Raw genomic sequence first — 20252 nt, 5'->3', positions numbered from 1 at the left:
TTGCTCTTAAACCGAGGTACCACTGTATGTTGAAAAGTTTCCACCACATACTTTGAATATGAGTCAACTTTGGTATACTAGAGTTCCCTTTTGGGTTAATATTTTCATTTAAAAAGCTTCTTGGCAGCAGACTGATAGGGTTGGCACCATGATCTCTTTAATAAAACATAGAAGCATAGGAGTAGTAACGTTTCGACAGTGCAGCTCTGAGCTTGACAAAGACCATTAATGGCCGAAACATTGCTGCTCCTATGCTTAATGATGCATTAAAGGCTACACATTTTTTGCACAAATCTATGGCTGCTCTTGGACTCCTTTACACTTGATGTTCACATCGCAATATTTGAGATTACTTAACCAATGTACATCTCTCCTCACATCTGATACCCAGACATCCGATCGGTCGGGGTGATCGGACCACGACCAATAAAGAGTACAAACCAGGAGAAGTCTGTGATTTTCTCAGCCAGTAGCTACCCCTGTAGCAAACTTAGATATCTACACCAAGTAGGAGCTGCCATAGATTTCTGCTATAATTGATGGCAGTGGCATAGTGGCTCTGTCCATTTTTTAGAGAAGCCCCAAAGGCTTTTCCAAAAGTGCCATTCACAGCATATCCCAATCCAAAGGAAGTTGCTTAAAAAATTCCGTCCACAATGTTTTGGTCAGTATTTAGACCAAACGGTGAACAAAATACTACTTGTGAATTTATAAGTAATATAAAAATTTAAAGGAGAGAAATACGGATTTAGTTTAACTAGTATATGCAAAATGCATATAGGCCTGCATAGTTTTATGTTTACTTACCTATCATAAAGTTTTTTTGTGCTGCAAACGCTTCCAGATACATTTGCCATTCAACAATATCCATTAGCTACACTGTATGAAGCTTCACGGCCTTGAGGCTAAGCAATTACTGATATCAGATGTGCACTCACTAGGAAAAACTGCATTGAGTTAAGAAAGAAGAAAACCAATTCCAAGCACATAGCGGCATTCTACAGAGGCATGACATTGATAAAGATATCTCTTGTGTCATGTCGCAGTCTGCAGCTCAGAAATCCAGCTGTTAACCAATGAGCTGCATCACCTATTTTATCTCATCCTCTCCAAATGCTTTAATGAATAGGTTGTTAATTTAAAAAAACACCAGCAAACTATTAATATGTTTTGTATATAATCAGGCCTTGGGAAACAACAAACAGTTGTCTATATAGAGTGGTTCGGTGAGCAATCCTGCATAGAATGGTTTGTTTTTACTTTGCAATGTTTAGGAAACCACAGCAATCGCAGGCAGCTGATAAGGTGCGAGGTTCTAGCATGCCGAGATAGCAATTTATGGATGAGAAGTTACACAAAATCTAATCTACCGTCTGGATTTAAGGACAAACCTAATCCATTCACAGTGGATTATTTTTCAGAGTGTGGCACAAAATATTAAGCATCAGATGTTTCCATGAATACACAAACCATATGGTAAGCTAAAACATCTAAATTTGACCACAAAATACTATCAGTTTTGACAAAATACACACTGAGGCTATGTTCCCACACAGTATTTTTGTTCTGTATTTTGGTCAGTATTTTGCAACCAAAACCAGGAGTGGATTGAAAACGAAAGGCTATGTTCACACACTGTGGAAATTGAGTGGATGGCCGTCATGTAATGGCAAATAACGGAGGTTATTTTAAAATAAACAATAATTATTTGTCATTAAATGACGGCCATCCACTCAATTTCCACAGTGTGTAAACATAGCCTTTCTGCGTTTTCAATCCACTCCCGGTTTTGGTAAAATACAAAAAATACTGAGCAAAAATACTGTGTGGGAACATAGCCAGACAATAATTTTACTATACAGTATATATAAATTGAGAAGGCCTAAACTAACCATCAAGAAGCAGTTCAGACTCACAGGTAAGCCAATTGACCTTGTGATTGGCCACTTCATGTCTTCCAGTATAATAGGCTTTTGTTCTTACATTGAATGCAGTCAGCCTAGATTGATCTGCTATAAATCTGCCAAACTGAAAAAGTAGCTGTAATTTTAAGTGATCCGTAAAATGAAAGAATTTTGGATCAAGAAATACAACCTTTAAGTAATTTGGGCCATACTTCATACTAAATTTGGCCAAATTATCCTAGTCCTAGAGGGATTAAAAGCTTAAAGGGGTATTCCAACATTAGGTAAGAAACACTTAAAAGAGAACTATCTGCAGGTTAGATGAATCTTACCTACTAATAGCTTCCTTTTGTGAAGGAGCCGCAGAGGATGCGCTGTTTGGAGCACTACCCCACACCCGTCAGCCCGCCCCTTCTAATGATAATGAATGAAACGCCCCCAGCCGGCCTGGCTCCTGCTGTGGTGCAGGTATCTTACCACTCTGTTCTGCTGCTTAGCTGCTTCAGGGACACGTTGCTAGCCCTTGCCCGGAGTATCCCTTCAAAAACATCTATTAGTTGGCTCACTTTGCTCTAAAATGTTCCACAATTGGGGCACACAAATCTGCACTAAAGATATGCTCTTTCCTAAAAAAAACATGCCCTCTTTTCACTAATGCTCATCCTTTGGTTGTGAAACGCACTTTTTGACACAGAATATGGCACCAATCACTCTAAAACACAATGGTAACTCTAGCTCACTATGTTTAGGACTAAAGAGTTTGCTGTGTGATCTCAGTTTTCATTTTAAATTTGTGCACAGCAAATGGAATTCTCCCAGGCTCAATTTTTTAAAGTGCTTTCCTGTCTATATAGAACTTGTGTGAGCTGCCATAGTTAGTGCTCTAACACTAACAGAGAGGGGGAGAGCACATTTTATAAATGTGATTATTGTATTTTAGTTATTTTATCCTATTTTAAATAGGAACCACAATACACTCTCATATGTAAGATTAGTAGATTGAGTTTTCCTTTTTTATTTGCTCTGCTGAATCCTTTATGGCCCAGACTTATCAAAGTGTGTAAAATAGAAACTCAACTTTTATTTTATCTGACCTGTAATCCGAGCTGTGATTGGTAACTGTGGTCAGCTTACATCAGCTTCTATTTTACAGACTTCGATGAATCTAGGTCTATAACTTCTCTTAATCTATTAACTCTTTCCGGATCTGACAAATTTTGGATTTAACAACCAGGGTCCACTTTTCAAATCCCACATCCCACCTGTCTTATTTTATGTGATTATAGCTCTGTGGTGCTTTAAAGTGTACATGTGTGCTTTCAAAATCTAAATAAATAGTATATGTGACATGAAATGAGTTTACTAAATACATTCATTATTATTATTATTATTATTATTATTATTAATATTATTTTTATCTTACTGTAAAACAAAGCTATACTTACCAGAAATCCAGGTCCAGTCTCCTGAAGGACAATTTTTTGTCATTTTAGATGACCGTTTTTGCCATGATTTAATTGACTTTAATGCAAGGTCTCAGGGAGGCCTCCGGTTGTCAGAGCTACCATTGGGACTCTGATAAGGGTCCTGATAGTGAACAGAGGGAGAATTAGCCCTCTGTTCTTCCCTATAGATGCCGTGTTTGCACTGACTGCAGCATTTTTAGGTTTAACTGCAGGGAGCTGAGCACAGCTGTGCCCGTTTTATCCAACAACTTAATGTACATACATTCATGAGCAGAAATGCACTGCAAAAATGGATGTATAGTAATGTCCCTAATCCTGAAGGGGTTAAGGCCTTTTTCATAACAAAAAGATTCTAATATTGGTTGGATCAGCTGAGGAAATCAATCAACATAGCAGCTTACCTCACTTATTTGTCTGATTTGCAAATGTATGTCATTGTTGTCACCTGTATTGTCTGGAGGCTCTCCTATTGAAGTATGCTAATAGATAATAAAAATGTACAACAGAGTGGCATATCTGGAAAGAACTGTAAAGCATGTCCTAATGAACTGCATACTCCAATATTAGAGGCATCTGCTTCAAGTCTAGAAAACAGAGGCAGATTTATTAATCCAGATGTACCAAATACTGGATTGAAGGACCTACACCACATTTAGTTTGTGTTTCAGACTCTTGTAGACAATGTTTTGCTTCGTCTGAAAAGGGATGTGGCTTAGTGGAAAAGAGATGACGTTTAACCGCAGCCTTGGGGTATGTGCACACTACAGAATCCAGGGCGGATACCCTGATACAGATTCCACCGCTCACCCCTGCTCGTATCTCCACCCATGCCATAGACTCCATTCTATGCACAGGTGGATTCCACTCCCCGTTCAAAAAATGAAGAGGTTCATTCTTTGGGCAGACGGCGTAATCCGCCTGTGCATAGAATGGAGTGAATGGCACGGGCGAAGATGCTCGCAGACGCGAATGGCGGTGATCCGCCCGTATTCCTTAGAGTGCACATGCCCTTGATGCCAAAGCCCTATTTTGTAATTCTGACATGAGTAATAACTGACACGTGGTAATAACTTTCCAATGCATCAAGTAATCCTGAGAATTTTTTCTCGTGACACATTGTACTTTGTAATGGTAAATTGTGGCAAATAAATCTATTTTCATGTATATTTGTAAGTATACATTTAACAAGAAAATACAAAAACCTAAAATATTAGTAATATGAATACTGGGTCAAACACTTCACACAATAAGAGTAGATACTCTTACGAAATAGCAAAAAAAAAATATGGTATTCAGACAGAACAGACAGGACAATAAAAAAATAGGGTGCAGAAGACAAGAGGGATGGGAAGGATTCTGGTACAGATACCTTGGCCGGTAAAGTCTATAAGTGCAGAGGAGGTGGGTAAGGGTATAAAGACCAGACTGAGTTAGCCATGTTCTCTTCTGGACTAATATGTGTCCAATGGAGACCACGCAGCATCAAAAACTTTAAATTTGTTATTGAGTAATGCAATAAGATTTGGGCAGTTGGGCAGGTACACGTTCAAGAGAAAGGGGAGAGGTAGGCGGTGGGAATAGGTGACCCGTCTTGTCGTGTATAATGGTCCTTGGCCAATAAATTTATCTATTAGATTTCCCTTTTTTGTACAAAAGATAGTCATGCCACATAACTTAGTTATTCATTTACGTTTATACATTGATAATATGTCTACTCATCATTTTGGAAATGTTCTTTTACCTTTAAAGGACCTTATAGGGCTTAAAATTCATACAGCATTTTCCACTTTTTCAAGAAAATATCAAAATCTGATCTTTTTTAGGGATCAGTTCAGTTCTGAAGTGGATTTCCGGGGTCTGCATTAGAGATAAGCAAACGTAGAGCACATTCGGGTTTTCTCCGAACCCAAGCGTGCAGTATTCGATGGCTGAAGAAGTTGGATGCAGCCCCAAGGCTGCCTGGAAAACATGGATATAGCTTATGGGCTGCATCCAATTTCTTCAGCCCCAGGTAATCAAATATTACAAGCTTGGCATTTTTAAATTGCACCCTTCAAAGTGTTTAAAATGAAATCTAGGAAGTTTATTAACCCTTAGTAAAAGTTGATTAACCTAGAGTAAAATACTACCAAAATGCAGTCATAATTTTGAGTGAAAATAAAACAATGTGTGAACAAGTATTATTATTTAGACAGTTGTAATCAATTATGGACGTTATTCTATACTGTGTGTGCACCGGCAGCTAATTTTCCATTGACTTCAATGGAGCCTGTTATTACCTTTTAGATCGTCCCGGCAGTCCATATCAGATAGCAGCGGTCTGCCGCCGCTTCTATTCCATGAAGCAACGGCAGTAAATCGTTGCTATTTTAGTCGTTTATCTTTCAACATGTTGAAAGACAAACGACTGCAACAATCAGCCGACATCGTTCATGACGGCAGATCGTTGCCTTCTATTACACAAGATGATTGTCGGCTGTAACTGATGATAATCGTTTAGTGTAATAGGGCCTTTAGGCATCCATGACATTTTCCCTCTTACAATTTTTCTTCCTTTGCTCCTACTTTGGTGGGCACTAAAAAATACATACCAGAAACACTCCCCAGACCTGCTGTTTGTGAGTATCTCTAAAGGCATTCCTACTCTTAGGCAGAGTTCACACTTCAGAGTTTTTTGCAATCTGTTTTGTTTCATCCACTTAAGGCAAAAAAGGATGCATTTGTTTATAGCTTACAATGATTTTTTCATGTTTTATGCAAAAAAAAAGATGAAAAAAAACGTGTGCAGCGCGTACACAAAAATGTGGTCGACTACGTTTTTGTGTATGCTAAAAAAACTTTTTTTAATCTATTTTCTTTTATAATGGAAGTCAATGGAAAAACGGATCAAAACCGATGCCCACAAATGCATTTGGTTTTCTTTGCATAAAATGGATGAAAAGAACGAATTGCAAAAACGTGGTGTGAACCCAGTCTCCTTACACGTGCAGTATTTTCTTCAAGTCCGTAGATTACTCCTGCTATCCACCTGTACAATTTGCTAAAAATTACGGATTGGGAAAATGTAGTGCATTTGTAAAGCATTAGTATTTCTGTAAGTCCTTTTTTTTTCAACATGTCAATTAAAACTCATCCCTATTTTTTTTACAGGTAAAAAATTGCGGATCCCATTGAATTCTATGAGAGGATCCATTTAAAAAATCTGGGTCTGCACTAGGACATGTCCATTTTTTGTAACGTTGGTTTGCGCCCAATAGACAACAATGTGCACTAACTCAAATACGGGAATAAGGATCCATAGATTACGGGCCTGTGAATGAGGCCTTATGCTTATTTTTCCCATTTCTAACACATTAACTTGGTCACTTGCAGCATAATATATCTCACCCCTTAACCCCCTAGACGCACCAGGACATTACTGTGCATCCTGGCATCTCTAGGGGAGTTCAGAGGGGGGTCGCACGGTGACCCCGCTCTGAACCACTGCGATCCCGAGTGCTATATGCAGCAAAAATTTAAAATGCAAAATTGCACATTTTTTGTTGTATCAAATCTAGAAAAATTGTAATAAAAAGCGATCAAATAGTCACATACACGCATATAAGGTACCGATAAAAAGAACACATCATGGTGCAAAAGATGACCCCTCACAGCCCCATAGACCAAAGGATAAAAACGCTATAAGCATGGTAATAGAGCAATTTTAAGGAACATATATATATTTCTTTAAGGTTTTAATTTTTTAAAAGCCATTGCAAAGTACAATTAGTGGTGCAAAAAATAAGGGCTCATCTGGGTCTCTAGGTACACGCGCTATGGCCTTATATACACGAGGAGGAAAAAAAGAAAAGCGCAAAAAGGAATATTGGCTGTGTCCCCTAAGGGTTAATGTTGTTCACATCATCTGCGTACTTACAAATAGAAGCAGGAGGACAATGTCAGGGTTGTCACATGCACAAGCAACATGCATAGGAGTCCAGAATTCTTCATCTTGGTGATTCACGTTAACTCCACGGTCAATGAGGATTTCTGCTGCAAATGCATTATCATAGCGTGCACACTGAAAGAGATAAAAATAGCTTCTCACAGCTGGGGTAACACAGGTACATGTTAAAGAATATTTTCACATTGTAAAGCTGTGATTCAAGGGATTATAGAATCGGTATAATTAAATATTCCATTTTTTGTAGTGTGACATGATTATATGACTATCAAGAAATATGTAATATTGTGGCACTCTGTGTGTAAATGTCAGTGCAAAGTCAAAATCCAACTGCATCACGGCTAAAGAAGAGGTGGTTTCCTGCTGAGCAGCCAGAATGAATAATAGCAGCCATAGAAGTCTGAAAACAATGAGCTGCATATCACACATACAGTACATAAAGCAAGGAGGAAGTGCATGCAAACTTAGAGAAATTAGGACAAAATCTTAAGGGGGGGGGAGGGGTAAAAAGGGGGGTCTGTTTTGGAAGATATTCAGTTTGTATGGTCAGTTCCTGAAACTGGTTGAAATATAAAGTGCAGCTCATGTGATAAACACAATTGGGAAGATTTATCTAACATGGTGTAAAGTGAAACTGGCTCAGTTGCCCCTAGCAACCAATCAGATCCCACCTTTAATTTTCCAAGGATTCTGTGAGGAATGAAAGGTGGAATCTGACTGGTTGCTAGGGGCAACTTAGCCAGTTTCACTTTACACCATGTTTGATAACTCTCCCCCAATGTGGAGAGATAGCATACAACGAATAATGGCTGTTGGGGAACTGTAAAGTAAATGGGTTCTGTACTTAAAGGGGTATTCTGATTTAATTCAAAACCTAACTATGGTGTATGGTGTGCTACCTGTATGAAATGATTTCATGGTTCATGTATTTACTTTATCTGACAATGAACTGTCTATTCCCTAAAGATCCCATTGTGAACATACTGCAGCCTTAGTGATTAGACTCTATGCTAAAAGGGAATAGGGCAAGCCCCTATCCTGCCTGTATAATACAGGCTGCCATTTACAGCTGTTTGTATTCTAAAATTAGACTGAAGCACAGGATGTTATAAAACAGTTTGATTTTACCTGCATACCTACATTGATACCTCAGGAAATTAATGCTTTAAATGGAATCTCTTGCTAAGTTTGTGCTGACTTAAATGAGGGCAGCATAAACTAGTGTCAGAAATGCTAAACAGAACAATGTACCGTATTACTTACATCATTCTGTTCAGCCTTTCCCCTGATATGCAGAAGAATGGGCTTCATGCTGTGCCGCTTTCTCTTTCTTCCTGCTTCTGATAAACAATTGTCTACCTATAGGCTATGTTCACACTACGTAAGAGACCGGCCGTTCCGTGACCCCAGCCGGGTCACGGAACGTCCGATCTCTGGCCGGATCATCTTGGCCGGTACTAAAGTACCGGCCGGATGATCTTTTGGCCGCGGAGCTCTGATGCGGGCGCATCAGCACGCGCCCGCATCAGAGCTTCCCAAAGCCCACAGTGAAGCAAGCGGCCGGAGCCGCTCGCTTCACTGTGTGAACTGACAGCTCTTTCTGTGTCCGGAATTCACTGAATTCCGGCCGTAGAAAACTGACCTGTCAGTTATTTGCGGGGCCGCACAGATCCCGTCCGGAGCGTATACGATGTGCGTACGCTCCGGCCAGGATCCCATTGAAGATAAGCTATGTTCCACACCGCAAAACTATGGTCGTAGTTCTGCGGCAAGAACTACAGCCGTAGTTTTACGTAGTGTGAACATAGCCTCACACAGTATATATACACAGTATATATACACAGTATAGGCAGCTACCAATCAGTGACCCGTGGGCAAAGGGAGCTGGTGCTAATGAGTATCAAAGACTAATGAGCACTTGCACATAATGGAGATGACTAGTGTGAATTGCTCAGACTTCTTGTTATTCAGAAGGATTGCTCTAAATCAGTTGCACAGAACAATGTAAGTGATACATCATTCTGTTTAGCTCCTCTGTCACTAAGTTTTTGCTACCCTCAAATAGGGAAGCATACATCTACTGACAAAGTCTCTTTTAGGACACAGGCAACTTTGGCCTTGTGGACACAGAAAATTTTAATTTTTGTATTTTTAATCATTTTCTCCTCACCTTCTAAGAGCCACAGCTCTTTAAAGCAGAGTAGCTTTAAGGCGACTCTGTACTCACAATCTGACCTCCCCAAACCGCTTGTACCTATGGATAGCTGCTTTTAATCCAAGATCTGTCCTGGGGTCCATTCGGCAGGAGATGCACTTATTGTCCTAAAAAGCAACCTTTAAACTTGTGTCAAATTGGCATGGCCTAGAGAACCCATGTCCTAGAATTGCGACACCCCTCCATCCCTCCTCCCCACCCTTTTCATCATTAATTATGCCCCTAGAACAATTTCCTTTATTCATCACCTGTGTGAACACTGCACCTGCTTTGGATCGTTAAGGCACCTGTGCAGTGTTCAGACACGTGAAGAATAGGTAAAATCCTGCATGGGGGCTTTCCTAGTGATGAGGAGGGTGGGGAGGAGGTATGGAGGAGCATTGCAATCCTAGGGCACACACACTCTAGGCCACGCCAACTTGACACAGGGCTGTAAGTTTAAAAGTTGTTATTTAGGACAATAACTGCATCACCTGCCGAACGGACCGCAGGACAGATCTTGGATTAAAAGCAGCTATGTGAAGGTACAAGCGGTTTGGTTGGGTCAGATTGTGGGTACAGAGGTGTGAAAAATCATCAACTCTGGCTTTTTCCCCAACTTGTTATATTTTACTAGAACAATATTAGGCTATGTTTATAAAACTCTTTTTCCAGTCCAGTTTTTAAAAGACAAAATGACACCTGTCATTTTGAGGTCAAAATAATGTCCGTCATTTCATAGTTTGGCCACCCGTTATTACAATGGCGGGTGTTGTTACATTATTCTAGTTCAGGTGGACTCATTGCCCTTTGGATCTGTCTTTAATGGAAAGTCCATTGAATTTAATAGTAAAGACAGTGAAAGGACAGTTAAAAAAAATAGTGTGTGAAAAACTAAAAAATAACGTCTGGTGTTTGCAAAAGACGTTTGTAAATAATTGTTATGATCATTATTTTGACGTCCGTGTAGATGTCCATCATTTAATACACTGTGTGCATTGGACATCCTCCATTCCATTGACTTCAACACATTTAATTGAGGTCAATTAAGATGCGGCAATAATGCATGTTATTTTAAACAGAAAAAGCGTCAGCCGTCTCTTTTTTTTTTACTTGGGAAAGTGGGTTATATGAATTTTTATTATAGCACGGGCTCTGTATATTTTTTAAAACTTTTTGTTTTTCACTTTTAAAGTCCCCCTACAAGCAAACATTAGATTGCTTATAGTAATGGTGTGCATTGCACTGATCAGTCAGATCAGGTATTAGGCCCCATTCACACTATGGAATTGCCGCCGATTCCACCCGAGTTCTGCCTGGAATCTCAGTGCCGATTCCGTAGTGTGAATGCGGCCTTACAGTCTACCTGAGGCAGAGAAATACTGTACACCAGCTGGTATGTACTGGAAGGACTGAATTATTACACATTAGAGATGAGCGAACCTCGAGCATGCTCGAGTCGATCTGAACCCGAACTTTCGGCATTTGATTAGCGGTGGCTGCTAAACTTGGATAAAGCCCTAAGGTTATGTGGAAAACATGGATATAGTCATTGGCTGTATCCGTGTTTTCCAGACAACCTTAGAGCTTTATCCAAGTTCAGCAGCCCCGGCTAATCAAATACCGAACGTTCGGGTTCGGATTGACTCGAACCCGAACCCGGTTCGCTCATCTCTATTACACATGTAACTTAAAAACCTGTAGAACATTCTAGAGGTAGTCCTTTAAAGGGGAAAAAATCCCTCTGGGATACCCCTTAAATTTCCCCATGGTATCTTTATACATGGGTCACTAAATGTTATGTTACTAAATGTTATTACAGCAGTCTGCGCTTCAGTATATTCTAAGGATACTGATGGCTATAAATACTAGCCCATATTCTACTGACAGGTTAGAGGCTTTACATATGTCTTTTTAAGAGTCATCCTGTATTACCCACAGAGGACAAATTTAAGAGATAACACTTCCTTTGACCTATGTCCTATTGCTATTTGCATTCTATAAAAGCTATCAGTGGATTTAAAAAAAATATCTGAATCCTTGTACATGCAGTAAACGTCTGTTATCGCTAAGCAAGTCTATATTCACTGTTTCTTCCTATATTCCCCCTTTTTTTTACTTTATACAACAGTCAAGCAGGATTATTAGAACTTATCTGCAATTAGTATAACCGTATTGCTATACAAGTATACCACTACACACTATGTAAGATAAGCTATTATTATGCTAAATTGACTGTATATTAATTGCATTATTGTACACATATTGCATGCATATATTATTCCGTTGAAGCGCGCATTCGCGCGAAATGGCCATCATGTACACGCCGTGAAGGTGGTTTGGCGTCTGCCCGCATGTAAGATGTTTGCACGGACTTTTAATATGCACATCTTTTGAATAAAGGAGAAATTTGCCGTATACGGGTGAGTGCCCTTATCTCTCTTTCTTGCACTTTGTTGCATATATTATTGCATACACAGCTTTAGGCAAGGTCTTAAACTTACCAGATGAAGCAGGCATCCCCCTGAAGTGATTTGTGTATGTGGATCGGCTCCATCCTTTAACAGCTGCAAAACTGTTACAAATTGTATGAATAGAAATACACAATATTACTATCATTAAAGAATAATATTGTACATTGTAAAATGTAGCATTATCTTTAAAGCACGCACAGATTGTAATTGTAAAATGATGACATTGACACATGGAAAATAAATGTGTAATGCAGGAGTTAAATTAGTAGTACACCTTGCGGCTGGACAAGACCGATTTTTAGACTCCAAATCCAGACAGGAATATCTTTATCCACTGACAGCAAGCAGAGATTTTAAAAATGGTGAATCATCAAAATGCTATTTAACTTTTCATTATACGGGGGAAAAAAACATGTTTATTTACATAAAAAAGGAAAATCTCTTAAGGAATGATTTGCTCTGATTTTGTATTTGTTTTTGGATATAAATTCCAAGTGGATGTACAATTCATCCTGAGATCACAGCTGCTTTCATCTCAGTGGTACAGGGACAGCTTATCTGGTCCTGCAGTTTAAGAACCTTGCAAACAGCAGCCAAAATCTAAGCTCCCTGCCCTCCTGTAAATATTACTTCGAGGTTACAAGGAGATCAGGCTTAGAGGACACCCAAACCTCAGGCTTTAACAATAGTCAGTCAAATACAAAAGTTATAGCTCCTTCTTTTTACATAATAACAATGGGCATTTAATGGTGATTGTATCAATGTGCAGTGGATTAAGCACTAACCTACCTTCTTTGTCATCATGGTGGATTATTGCATCTTGTATCTTGTCCGAGAGCTGGAAATTAACTTTATAATTTTTCCTCTGTTTGCTTTTTCTTTTATAGGTATCTTGCTTTTGTAAAGCCTTTTCACGTTCATAATAGGCCTTAATCTGCTCACAACGCATACGTCTCACCAGACGCTGGCGCTGGCCCAAAGGAAGAGACTCCAGCAAACATTGGTCAATTTCCATGTCATGTGATCGAAAAACATTACAGAGCTGGAAACAGCCTACAAGAGAGATAATAGAAGATTTATTGGAAGGCCCACTAATTTATCACATCTAAATTTATACTTAACGCTATGGATACATTTGAACGCAATTTTTTTTTTTTATTATCATGACTTATAGTAACTATTTTTCAGCAGAACTTTACCAGAAAGGTGCTCTGTTTCTGTAATGTATTCACATATAGTGCAGGCTGCTCTGTCTTATTCAATTTAATATCCTTCAGAATTGCTGTATATTTTACAATGAACCATTGTGTATGGCACCTGAAGACAGCTTATTTGGGATACACTTCTTCTTTTGGTTTCTGTATACAGGTGTTTTGTGCTTTTACTTATCTTTATTTTTAAAATGTACTTCCTCAAGCACTTTTCTTGAGGTATATTAGGACTCAGCAACCTTTACCATATGTGAAAATATGCAGGCTGTAGAGAAGAAAACTAACAAAATCATCCATACATAAGAAACCAGGTTTTTTTTTTTACTATAATGAGTATAATGGATTAATTAAAATATAATTATTTGTAAAATATAAAAAATGCTTCCAAAGGCTATGTTCACACAACGTCAAAAATAGAGAAAATGCGGCCGATTTTGCTATTTAAAATAACGTCCGTTTTTGCTGCGATTTAACTGACTGCAATGGCAATGCATTGAACACAATGGAAAGACAGACGTCCAATGCATACTTTGTACTGAATAACTGACGTTTTTACCACAGACGTCAAACTAATGATTATGATCATTATTTTTGGACGTCTTTTGCAAATAGTGGACTTTTTTTTATTAGTTGTTCACTCACAGTTTTTCTTTTTCCACTGTTCTTTCTCTGTTTTTACTATTAAATTCAATGGACTTTTCAATTAAGCCACAGCCAAAGAGCAATTAGTAACCCAAACCTGTTATTTTAGACTCCAAAAAACGGACGTAATTTTAAACGGAGGTGAAAAAATATTGTGTGAACATAGCCAAAAGGTGTCCAAAGCCTTTAAAGGGATTATCCCCTTAATCATTTTCTTACAGAATCCATGCTGTTAGTAGCTGACTACCTACTGTTTTAGCTGAAACAATAATGTGATGGCATATCCTAGGAAGTTACACCTCTGACAGGGTGTTAACCATGAAAGCACCACCTTTGCCTACATTAGTGTTCTTCTTTACTATGCGTACAAAAGCTCAGTGCAATACAGGTAATATAAGACTGTAAGATATATTATATAAACATACATCACCATCTTCATTACAGACATAGGTGTATTGAAGATACATTTGTAAATATATATAACTATAACTACCCTAAAGGTAGGCCCTACTTATAAAATGAATAGAACCCAGAGGTTTCCATCTAATAAAGAATCCAATTCTATAAAATAATTGTTCTTCATAACTATTAACAGCACATTTGTTTGCATCAACCATTCTTTCAAGAAAAAAAAACTGCCTCTTCCATTGAATCTATGCCTCCATTATAATGAGAATGACATCTTAGCTGTCTTGGAACACACCTATGTGTACTGCGAGAGTATTGGCGAGCTTAATATATGCATACAAAATTGTCTTATGACTACGGTACATTGTATGTAACACTATTAATGAAATCAAGAGAATTCCATGCCTGGCAGGGTTAGTACCACATCCAGCGTGTCTAGTTGCATTTCCACGCTTCTTGTATTTAGTAATATATCTCCCAATGGTTAAACAGGAAAATGAAGTGAAGCTGTGCTTACATTGATAAAACAGAATCTCAGAGGAGACACTAAATTTCTCTTTCAAATGGCTTGACAAGATTCCATGATAAATTGCTGAGCTCTCTAGGTGACAACTTGGCAGGATAGCATGCCAACGTTCAACCTTACTCATGCATGTTATATGAATATGTATATAATATTTTATGTAAGCTAGTCTCCTTCCATATACATTACTGAACATGAAATAATACAGGAAACAGAAATAACTCATTTTTCCCAAATGAGACGCATTTACATTAGGTCAATTGTTTGAGGAGCTCTAACTATGTCAAACTTTACCTAATGGACTCTTTTATGTGAATGTATTGTTCATGGTAGAATTTATGAAAACCCATGGGAAACCCAAGAAAGACCTTTCCTCCCGAATGAATATTCTACGAGCACACGGGGAATAATTTTAGTGTCTACAGTCTTTAAAAAGCAAAAGATAGCTATAATATGAACTAAGATATATCAGTGTGCAGTTATACATATATTATACTAGATAATATACAACCAGATGACAAAGACAGGGAATAACAGATCATAAATTATGCTGGTATAACTATTTACTAGGTTCTAGAAGGAAAGGTTTTACTTTCATCTATCACTGGGTGGATTTACCTTGTAATTCCAACTACTTGTAATTCCCACCTTTTATCTGGATATTGTATCGGCAGTTTCTGTGTTTTGAAAGAGTAGTAGATGCTTGGAACACACTTTCAGCAGATGTGGATAGTAAATCTACAGTAACTGAGGTTAAACATAAAAGGGCAGACTAGATGGACCAGGTGTTTGTTTTTTTATATATTAGATACACTAGTGCCACCTGATAAAATGTCTCTCTTCTTTACAATTATCATAATCCAATAAATCCAAATAGAAAGCTGTCAATTCCTCTTATTATGTACTTAGAAAACCCATGTAACTGGAACACACAAAAACAACAGGATACGGGCATAATTTCATAAAAAATCTACTTTATTGAGAATAAAATACCTTTACAAACACATATATGGAAAGTAGGTGAAAGGCAGTGAAATAAGAAAAACTGTGTGTGAGCAACTAAAAAATAACGTCTGGTGTTTACAAAAGACGTCCACGAATAATTATTATGATGATTATTTTAATGTCCAAATAAGCACCGAACAGTCCTGGTAACTAGACTGGAAAAGTTAGACCAACAAATAATCAAATAAAGCACAGATAGGTCCCTAATAACTGTAAAACGTAACTTTTATTTATATGCTAAAAGCACAAATAACAAAACTCAAACCTCGTGAGAAAAAAACCTCCACCATCTAAAAACCAGGCATATATAGCCCTAAAGAGTATTGCATGCCACATATCTGTACCATCGCAATATCTGTGTGCGGTCAGCGGTACAATATATACTTGTTCCCTACCCCATTAAGGTGTTATACTCCCCTGATGATTATCTGTATGAAACACGGTGTTGGGAGCGTAGGTAGGGGTAGCGTAGGGATAGTGGTGTAGACTAGTACGGGGCAGGGGCCGCCCTTTCTAGGGCGACAACTCTGACAGTCCCTGAGCGAGCAGGGTTAGTTGTGGTGCACCCAATAGGGACCCTTAGAGTCAGGTGTTCCCACGTGTATACGGTTAATCAACTATACCGTGATTATCGGCCCTGCATGGTGGTACATACTATATGCCTTATTTGACATTGTTTACATCTAAGTGTGTACTTACTTATATATGGCATGCAATACTCTTTTGGGGCTATATATGCCTGGTTTTTAGATGGTGGAGGTTTTTTTCTCACGAGGTTTGAGTTTTGTTATTTGTGCTTTTAGCATATAAATAAAAGTTACGTTTTAGAGTCATTAGGGACCTATCTGTGCTTTATTTTAATGTCCGCACAAACAGTATCCGTCATTTAATACACCGTGTGTATTGGACGGCTGTCATTCCATTTACTTTAACACATTCAACTGAAATCAATAAAAATGACAAGATGTAATTTTAAAAAGGGCACCCTTTCTCCCTTTTTTTTTCCACCTAGTGTAAATATAGCCATATAGTGCATCAGTTTATAAAGTTCATCAGTAACAAGAGACTGGATGTCTGTCCCCAATGTACATTTTGCGTAATGCTTCATTGGCGAGGGGGGCGGGGGGCAGGGGGCATTTTTAGTAGAATATTATTATATATGATATTATTATAATTACACCCCCACACACACACACACACACACACCTCCGGGAAAGCACCACACGAATCATACATTGGTAATAGACATCCAGTCGCTGTACAAATTTGGGTGAGTAAATTCAAAGGGCCTTAATATTTGGGCATTCTTATGACTGTTACTACCAATAATAGAGACAACTTTCTTTATAGTGCATAGATAGAGTATTATGTAAGACAGCGGCCGTGTCACAGAACGGACGCTGTTTGTGAAGCTCAACCCATCCAGCACTGCAGTACCAGCCAAATGAACCTAATTGCTTTGTAATTGGAATGCGGGCACATTTGTTACAGCTGTTAGTTAGTGAAAAAATACATTGTGTGAATGTGGCCTTAAAGGACAACTCCCGTGAAAAGCTTTTTCCCAGTAACTAAAACATGTTACAAAGTTATATAACTTTGTAATATGCTTTAATCACCTATCTGCCCCCCCCCTTCTCTATCTTTCCCCCCTCAACCAGGAAGCAAAGTAAACTCATTCATATCTGATGACTGTTGTCACCAGGCTGCTCTATGGTAGCCATTTTGTGACAATGATGTCATCAAGAGGGAGGCTGGTATAAGCCCTGTTAGGCCAGCCTCCCTTGTCAGATGACTCAGCTTGCTTAGCTCTGATTGGCTGAGCAAGCTGTAAGCCATCTAACAGTTCTACACAGTCAGTAAATGAATCTCCTTCTCTTTCCCAGAAGTTACAGGGACCTCCCTCCTCCCCCTCTCTCCCAGTGCCCAGTACAGTTAGTGAGTAAATGAATCCTGTTATCTCCTCTTTCCTCTTTCTCCCCAAGCTCAGGCAGGTAATGAATCATTTGCTCTTTCCTCTGTCACTGCTCTGCAGCCCTGAGCTAATAGCTGTCAGGTTTCACTGTGTGTGTGTGTGTGTGTGTGTGTGTGTTTGTTGGGGAAGGGGTGGGGTGGTTGGGCACAGACATCACAGTAGACAAAGTGCATAATGGGAAAGCCCAAATCAGGAAGTAAAGAAGAAATGAATACAGCAACTGGAGGTTCAGGGACCTGCAAGCAGCGGGAAATTCAAATGGAGACAGACTCCGGAGGGATGGTAAGTGTGAAAACTATGTTTTTGATTGATTTTGTTTTTTTTAATTAGCGCGGGAGTTGTCATTTAATATGTTGTAATTATATTCCCCATGTACTGTTTGACCGTTTGTCGAGCCCTTTCAGGTCATCTTTTTTTTATGTGTTTAGAATGGTGTTTTATTTCTAATGTAAGTAATTTTTTAATGAAATTATGCCCATATGGTGTCTTTTGGTGTATTCAACAATCCTAAATTTTTCTAGGTGTACGATTTGCTACACCAAAGGAGCCTGATCACACAAAACTTGATTCAGATGACCTTGACCAGTGATGATCTCTTCAAAAGCCACCTAATTATCTTGAAGGGAATCTGTCATCACTGAGACCCGACCCAAGGGGCTGACAGTGTGATACAGATGACTTTGCCCTAGTAGACAGAGTACCTTTTGTGTAGCTGTCCGTGTAGGAGATTTAGCACAGTTTATAATTTCTTATAGTAAAGAAGAGTCAAAGAGGAGGTGTGGCTCAGTGCTTGTGCCCTTCTCTGACATGCCTCATTGCTCCTCCTTTTTTTACTATAAGAAAATAAAGATTGTGCTGAATCTCCTCCACAGACAACTATACAAAAGGTACTATGTCTACTAGTGCACTGCCGTCTGTATAACTCTGTCAGCACCTTGGGTTGAGTCCAAATTCTGTAAGATTCCCTTTAAGATATGGAAAGAGGCACAAGGATGATAATAACAGTTCTTATTATGCTGTGTATGCAGCCACCTTCCAAACATATTAACAGGCCTGCAGCCAGTTGACTGATAATATATCAATCTATTTGTCCCATCTGAGTGAGGTCACCTTGGAGGCAAGCTTGCACAATGTGATCAAATGTGCAAGAATCTCAGATTTATAAGTATAGTTAATATAACAGTAACACAATATAAAATACTAGCATCCTAGCATACTAGTGCTGCCGCATCTTTGTGTTTGCTTCTTTCTTTCTTTTTTTTGTTTTTTCTTGACATAAACCATTGTTTCTAAAGCCAGTCATATGGATAAATGATAGGCAGTACTTCTAGTATTCAGTGTTCCTTAGCAGATTATATTATTTACCAGGCATTATTCTAATAGGTTGACATAGTGGCCAACCATCGTGATTCATGTTGTATGAGAAAATTGCCTTTTTTTCTTACTATTTAGCACATGTAGTCTTGACACAGGTTTACCTAAGCATTTATTCACCATTTGCCCTATGTGAAAGAAAACCTTACTATCGCTCCACTTTCTGAGCTGTTTATGTTTTTAGTGCTGATCTTTGGCTGCATAGAATAACATAGGAAGAAAAGGCTCCATTCAAGTGGCTGCCAATTAGCTGGATGTGAGATCTTGCTAGAGTGATAGAAATGCAAGTCCAGACTGAGGACACAAGGTTGTCTTTGAATTGGTCTTGGACATATGGTCAGGTCATAAGAGGAGGGGTGACAGTGGGCCATGTATTTCTATTACTCCCTGATCAAGGTTTCTGCAGGGCATCGAAACATTATTATGGTTCCCAATGGGCAATAATACATTGAGGGTGGCTGCCAGGGGTGAGCTTTCAGACTGTTCAACATCAGTATAAGGAAAAGTTGTTATTGTCTTAGTACCTTGCTGCATAAAGCAATCTGATATTGTAAATCCTGGAGCTCTGTGAAGTTAAGAATTTCACTGCGAGTCAAGCATAATAGTCAAATTCAGCTTTTATGAGGGAAAACATATATTTCCATTAGGAAACTGAAGAATAACTCCTGGTTGAGAATATATGGACCATTAATATGTTTTATGTTCCATAATAATCTCAGATACAAAATATTAAGATTTTAAGCTATATTTGCAATAGGATTTAGGCACTGAGGCAGTCATTTAGATCCGATACAATTAGAAGTATAATTACATCTTGTTCTTTTGGCCAATTAGTAACAAATCCTCATAAAATGTGACCTTTCAGCTTAATAGCACATCAGGAATTGCCCTAGTTAGTGAACTTTCACATTTACAAGAATGATGAGCTCTACAGAGAAACTGATTAGCGATCACTTGATGATACATTACATGGTCAATGATACTTCATACTGCTGTGGTAATATGTAATGGGAAATACAACTGTTATTAATTTAATAAAATTTTTTTTTCCCTAAATGGAAACCTGTTTCTTTATACAAAAAAAGGGCTCTGTCAATCAAGGCAGGTGGAGTGCCACAATGACTGGCAGCCGTGTT

General features: G+C 38.5%; 1 protein-coding gene across 1 annotated transcript in view; it reads right to left on the bottom strand.

The window, feature by feature from the left end:
• Nucleotides 1-13026, bottom strand: part of MYO16 (myosin XVI) — a 202436-nt gene extending 189410 nt beyond the window's left edge. The window contains exons 1-3 of the mRNA XM_069972945.1: nt 12771-13026; nt 12012-12082; nt 7287-7430 (exon numbers count right to left, since the gene is read on the bottom strand). Of these exons, the coding sequence (XP_069829046.1) occupies nt 7287-7430; nt 12012-12082; nt 12771-12996 (441 nt within the window). The 5' untranslated portion in view covers nt 12997-13026. The remainder of the gene's footprint in view (nt 1-7286; nt 7431-12011; nt 12083-12770) is intronic.
• Nucleotides 13027-20252: the final 7226 nt, after the last annotated feature.

The sequence above is a fragment of the Dendropsophus ebraccatus genome, chromosome 5 (assembly GCF_027789765.1).
Source record: "Dendropsophus ebraccatus isolate aDenEbr1 chromosome 5, aDenEbr1.pat, whole genome shotgun sequence".
In the NCBI taxonomy this organism is placed as follows: Eukaryota; Metazoa; Chordata; class Amphibia; order Anura; family Hylidae; genus Dendropsophus; species Dendropsophus ebraccatus.
The sequence above is the reverse complement of the archived record's forward strand: the minus strand, read 5'-3'. Positions and strand labels throughout refer to the sequence as shown.